Below are 6,666 nucleotides of genomic sequence, written 5' to 3' on the forward strand. Positions count from 1 at the left end.
CCTCTCCGTCCCCAGTCAGGTGACATGGCTCTTGCTTTAGTCCTATAAATTGTGTTAAAGCCCCTAGCTCCTCTGCGTGCGCGCCTCCTGGTATTAATGACACGAGTGGATAGTTCTTCTCTCTCTCTCTCTAAGCTCCAGTTACCATTCTGTTTTTTCCCTCCTTCCTGTTACTACGCAAAGAACTCCAGCGATTCCCTCTTGCAGATTTGATGTGAGACTGTGTGTGCGTGAGTGTGTGAGAGTGAGAGAAAGAGTGAGAGAGAGAGAATGTGTATATGCACCTAAACCAGATAATTGGAAAGGGTTTCCAGAAGGTGGAAAATGTCACCTGATTCACAGTGAACTTTTTAAATCTCCCCACCCCCGAACACACACACACATTAGGAGACCGCCCACCGCAGACAGCTAAGACCCCCTTATAGATTTAAAGAGAGACTGCTTTGAGAGGCTGACGTTCATTCAATAGAGCGATCATAAGCAGACTGACTAGTGCTCTCTGTCTTTCTCTCTCTCTCTCTCTTTCTCTCTGCTCCACTTGATATTGTTTCTGTCTCTTTCACTCGCTGGTATACTGAGGATGTTAAATCAGAGAATCCACCCGGGCATGCTTTTATTCCTGATGCTTCTGTGCCACTTCATGGAAGATCACACAGGACTGGGTAAGATGAGATTGTTTATTTGTAGATGTGTTTTATTTTCTATATTTTTCTCTATGTTTAGCTTTCTCCTGTTGAACGTCTCTCTACAAGGGACCAGCTTTAGGAATAGGACCGCAAGTTAACTATAAATGGGACCGCTTTGCACAAATGTATGGAGCTGACATTTAGAGATATTTTTGATCGGCCCCTTAAACTGCTATGCATAGTACAGAGCAGCGATGATGATGATGATTGTTATTTATTATTATTATGCAGCATGAATGAACAGCAGCCCCACACAGCAACTTGCTTAGTCCCAATAGGTGCTCAAAGTTTTTGTTGCAATGTAGCTTAGATTTTCCTCTCGACTGCTTGGCTGCAAGGATGGTGGGGATGGTGAGTTCCACGATCACAAATGACATTTTCAGACACTAATATTAGTCATTTTCCGGCTATCCTTTCAATATTTGGACACCCCCCGTCCCCGCGCACATACACATTTGTGAGTGAATTTTGTTGGGCTGTGAATTCTGCTGCAACTGGAGAATGTGTTTAAAATACATGTCCCAGGCGAACAAAAAAACAGAAAATGTAACAGCTGTCTTTTCCATGGGTGATTACTGAGGTTTTTTTTCTTGCTGCCGCTCCGACAACAACCTGAAAGAGTTAGACTGATGGTTTTTACTGAATATTTTTTCGCTGAGCTGGATGCATAGGTTAACCTTGTGAAGGCGCTCAAAACTGACTTCTATCGTTCTTTTGATCCATGAAAACTGATTTTCAAAAGGGTGTTGTTTATTCAATTATTGCTTTGGGGGGGGGAGCTATCCTCCCCCTCAACCGTCTCCCCATATATATCGATCTGAGAGGCCGATCCTGCACTTCTCACTCCGGGAAAATTCCCATTGGAGTAAGGAAACCGGATCGAGCCTCTGCTGGATTAGAATCAATTGCTATTAGAAGTCACACTGGTTATTCACGAGAGGCTCATCCCAACCAAAACTCTCCAACTAAAAAAGGGGCAGTTGCTTGGACTAATGTTCTTGGCTTGAATCCATCAACAGCAGAGATAGAAGTAAAACAAATCTCTATCCGATTTACGTGCAGTGCACTTCCCTATGAAACTGTGTCGGAAGAGACGATACCTATAACTTTTGGTTTGTAAACTCTCTAGTGGTCTCCTATTTCTGTGCCCTGGCCTTTTGTTTACTTTGGTCACCCTTATTTGGATCGCAGCTAACTTGCTTCAGCAAAGAAAAAGGCATTTCTTAAGGGAAGCAGCAGCAACCTTTCGAGATTTCGAAAGACTTTGCTAACAGGCAAATGTTACCAATTCTTGCCGATTGTAAAATGGCCTGGATTGAAACTCTGGGCAGCTCTAAACCAATGTTGTACAGAATTTTTGAGGAAGGGGAAAAAAGTATTTGCAAACGTGTTTTTCTTTTACCCCTGGTTTTTAATGCACATCCTTGTCAAACCTCTGTCACGCGCATGCAAGTCCCCCTGGTCTACACATGGAATAAATACCTCCGAAAACTGCCTTGCCCTGTTCCGATCAGGTTATTTAAACTGCGCTGCCTATTGCTCCAGAGTAGCTGCAGGTTATGAAATGGGACAAATAAAAGTAAACAGTCTAGTAAAAGTCAATGCAAGCCGCACGTGTTGTGTCTGGGTCACTGGTAACTGACATTGATATGGCTGGGTCTCTCTCTCCCTCTCGCTCTTGCAGCTGGGAATTGTTGGCTCCGGCAGGCAAAGAACGGCCGCTGCCAGGTCCTCTATAAGACTGATCTGAGCAAGGAGGAGTGCTGCAAAACGGGCCGGCTAACCACTTCATGGACTGAAGAAGACGTCAACGACAACACGCTTTTTAAGTGGATGATTTTTAACGGTGGTGCCCCAAACTGTATCCCATGCAAAGGTGTGTTTGAAAAGTGCTCAGAACCCGTATGTGCAGGGGATGGCGGTGGCCGGGATGGACTCAGCAGGGGCAGCAATGTTTCCCTATGCCACTCTCCAATCTGGATTTTAAAGCTCATCCCGTAAAGTAAATGCCCGGACTTGGACACTGTATTAGTGAGAAGGGGAAGGGATCTAGCCTCTGCGTGGTGAAATAGATGTGTGTGTGCAAACCAGCAGTTTGATCTTCCTTTTTGGTGGATCTCTCTCAGGACCCCACATTTTGTTTTCTGGACGGGGCGGGGGGAGGGAACTTGTTGGCTCCCTTTGTGCCTTGGGGGTTTGTCGCGGTGTTTGTGTAAACACCATTAATCCGAAGTCTGATGAGCAGACGAGGTATTAAAATGTTGCCTCTTTCTTTCCATCCCCTCCCCTTTAGAAACGTGTGAGAACGTGGACTGTGGACCTGGGAAGAAATGTAAAATGAACAAGAAGAACAAACCTCGGTGTGTTTGTGCTCCGGATTGCTCTAATGTCACTTGGAAGGGTCCTGTGTGTGGCTTAGATGGGAAAACCTACAGGAACGAGTGTGCTCTCCTCAAAGCCAGATGTAAAGAGCAACCCGAACTTGAAGTCCAATATCAGGGCAAATGCAAAAGTAGGTTTACAAATCTAACCAAGTCCCCCGAATACCACAGGGTGTGTCTGAATGTAGGGAGGAGGAGCTGACGTACTTTCCCACAATAACAAGATGATGTTTCAAATACTGAGGGACAAACACTAAACCACGTTCAACCGACAAGAACATAGCTGAATTGAGAATCCCCCACAGCCATGAAACACTGTGTTCACACCAGCTTCCCTGAGATGTGAAGGTTTTCCCCAGTGGCCTTTTTATGAGGAAAGCTGCTGAAGACTTTGATTGTGTCATTTGATTGTTTCACATGTTCACTCCCTGTATGAGGCATTGGATCTCCTGTTAATTATTGTATGTTTCCGTCTTTATTTCAGAGACCTGCAGGGATGTTTTATGTCCAGGCAGTTCCACGTGTGTGGTTGATCAAACTAATAATGCCTACTGTGTGACATGTAATCGGATTTGCCCGGAGCCTACTTCCCCTGAACAGTATCTCTGTGGGAATGATGGAATAACATATGCTAGTGCTTGCCACCTGAGAAAGGCTACCTGCCTACTGGGCAGATCCATTGGATTAGCCTACGAGGGAAAATGTATCAGTAGGTATCATTCTTTGGGGGTGCTTATGGGGGGAGGGGAATAGTTCTTCATAACTAATTGTTTCACAATTTTGTAGAAGGGTTTCTGGATGCAGATTATTTCCTAGAACTGAATGTGTTGTGCAGTCCTGCAGTTTTTACTAAAGAAAAGGGGGAAATTTTACTTGAGGGACACCTGCAAGATTTTCAAAAAGAAAAGGAGGACTTGTGGCACCTTAGAGACTAACAAATATGCTCAAATAAATTTGTTAGTCTCTAAGGTGCTACAAGTCCTCCTTTTCTTTTTGCGAATACAGACTAACACGACTGCTTCTCTGAAACCTGTAAGATTTTGGGCCCCAAGAGGGGACTGAGGGTTCAATCCTTGATATCAGTGTGAGTTCTGACACTGTTTTCAATGGGAGCTGGAGTCAGGTCCTCAAATGTATTATGATATGACAACAGAGTAACACAATCTCAACATTCAGCTGAACTGGTTTCTTGGAAACATTTGTCTTCAAGAGGTCTTGGCAAATGTTATTTAATGTCAATCAGATACATCTGATAACTTTTTCCTCTTAGAAAAAATCTTGTAGTGATTGGGGAGTGCTGTTGTGGATTAAGATAAGAAAATAACCTCAAAACAACCTGGTATTTTATATTAATTGTTATTCTTAACAATGTTTGTCACCACAATATGTTTGTTTTTATCATACACATTTCAGGTAACTTCATGTCTGAAAAATTATCTTTACAAGTTAAAGATCTCAAATCTAGTTCCATTGTGATAGCATGTGGTGAATTAACATTTTAATGACATAAACAACTATTTTATAAGGTTTAGCTTGAAAAATAATCAATTTAGAAATGTTTAATTAATTGGCCAATTATAGACCTCCCATTTAAGACACTGTGGAGAGGGGATTTCCATTGATTTCAATCAGAGAAGGTCAGGACCTGGTCATTTACAATATGCAAATTTAATTCCACCTGCCTGAGGCTAAATTCTGCTTGCTTTGCTCCTCCACACCCACCTCCCCCCACACACAGACCCATTGATTTCCAAATGCACTATGTGCTTGAGTAAAGTGAGAAGGATTTTACCCATAAATTTCATATTCATTTTCCTATGAGTTCTTGATATATGAGAAGAGAGATTCTGCTTTACTCATTTCTGGTATCTTGTATTTTTAGAAGCCAAATCCTGTGAAGATATCCAGTGCAGTGCTGGGAAGAAATGTTTGTGGGATTTCAAGGTTGGCAGAGGTCGATGTGCCCTCTGTGATGAGCTCTGCCCTGAAAGCAAGTCAGATGAAGCAGTCTGTGCCAGTGACAACACTACTTACCCAAGCGAATGTGCCATGAAAGAAGCAGCCTGCTCCATGGGTGTGCTTTTAGAAGTAAAGCACTCTGGATCTTGCAACTGTAAGTGAGATTTTAAACCTTGCAGACATTTAAGGCTTCTGAAGGCAATCCCTAGGTAATGAAGACTTATGCCTTTAAAAATGAGAATTTCATTTAAAGATTTTTCCCTTAGAAATATATATATAATATATATTATACACATGTGTGTGATTGGTAAATTGCAACAGATAGTCAACGGTCTGTGGCTTGGACACTTTCAAGATACCTGTTTTTTGAGGAAAAGTCATGTTATCAGCAAGGGGTTGCCCTAAGAGCATCATACTAGCTATTTTTCCTAATTTGTGTGTGCTTCGCTGTTTGCTTTATTAACACTTGGATATATCCTAACTCCATCCAAAAAACCAAGCTTACTGTTAGCACATGAGCTGCTGTCTTAGAGCAGTTGCCTCTACTAACTCTGAATGAAGGACACAAAGCAGTTAAACCTAGAACACAAGAGCGCTTTTTATCTGATTTCAGGAATCTGCCAATAAAACCTGAGCCATTGATTCTTCAGAACTTTCTGCAATTATGACTTCATAGCTTATGTATAAAAAACCATATTACATAACAGCAGATGCCAAAGAGCATCTCACTACAAGTCACGTAAAATGCAACGCTGTATTATGGCTGTTCAGAGGGCTTTGAAAACATGCACTGAGCTGCTTCTGCGCTGTTGTTGTCCTTATTTAAACAACAGCTCCCCTGTATTCCCCCATCTAGCCATTAATGAAGACCCCGAGGAAGAAGAGGAAGATGAAGACCCGGACTACAACTTTCCTATATCTTCCATTCTAGAGTGGTAAAACCTCCATCACTATTGGAACAGCCACTGGGCAAGAAATCAATGTCCATACTGTAAATAAGTGTATGCTTATTTATTTTGGGGAGAAAGAAAAGTATACATATAGTTGAGTCTTGTAGACATTTATTTATACTGTGTCATGTTTTATAATTTATACATAAAATGTCTGGTTGACTGTACACCTTGTTTTTTGAAGAAATTTATTCGTTACGGGAAGAGCAGTGTTATTTATTGTGAGGTCTCTTGCTTGTAAAGTAAAGCTTTTTTTTTTTTTTTTGTAAACTATAAAAGTCCATTCCTTAGAGCTTACCCATATGACTCTCATCTCTTCTTTTCACTGCTGTTAACTCCTCTCCACTTTCACAAACTTGCATGTCAGTTTCTGTTATGTTTATTTATTGGATTTTCTTCTTGCCCCTCTGTACATAAATGATCCCTCGGGTTTTTGTTTACAAGGAATCTTGACTGACCAAAAGGCGCTGATTTAAATATACTTTCTGGGTGCAGTAAGGCAACTTTAAGGACACCTCTTCCACTTAACTTTGCTCTGCTTCTAATCACTTCATATACTGACATGCTCTCAGTGTGCTGAGCATTTATACTGTACTATAAGAATTCTGGACCCAAAGAAATTGAATTATGAAGGTTGTTAATAACTACATGGCGAACAATAATGAGAACAACGTTCTTATTCTTTTTTAT

At 41.6% G+C, this 6,666-nt stretch overlaps 1 protein-coding gene across 1 annotated transcript; it reads left to right on the top strand.

The window, feature by feature from the left end:
* The first annotated feature begins 580 nt into the window (after positions 1–580).
* On the top strand, positions 581–5,965 carry FST (follistatin). Its single transcript, XM_077816270.1, has 6 exons — positions 581–662; positions 2,371–2,562; positions 2,980–3,198; positions 3,552–3,776; positions 4,950–5,180; positions 5,883–5,965. The coding sequence occupies exons 1-6, from the start codon at positions 581–583 to the stop codon at positions 5,963–5,965; spliced, it is 1,032 nt and encodes a 343-aa protein (XP_077672396.1).
* The last annotated feature ends 701 nt before the right edge of the window (positions 5,966–6,666 follow it).

This window comes from Eretmochelys imbricata, chromosome 5, assembly GCF_965152235.1.
Source record: "Eretmochelys imbricata isolate rEreImb1 chromosome 5, rEreImb1.hap1, whole genome shotgun sequence".
In the NCBI taxonomy this organism is placed as follows: Eukaryota; Metazoa; Chordata; order Testudines; family Cheloniidae; genus Eretmochelys; species Eretmochelys imbricata.

Coding starts and splice junctions, on each gene's coding strand:
- FST (XM_077816270.1), top strand. CDS start 581: ATGTTAAATCAGAGAATCCACCCGGGCATGCTTTTATTCCTGATGCTT. Junction 3,777..4,949: donor CTACGAGGGAAAATGTATCA/GTAGGTATCATT, acceptor TTGTATTTTTAG/AAGCCAAATCCTGTGAAGAT. Junction 5,181..5,882: donor GCACTCTGGATCTTGCAACT/GTAAGTGAGATT, acceptor TCCCCCATCTAG/CCATTAATGAAGACCCCGAG.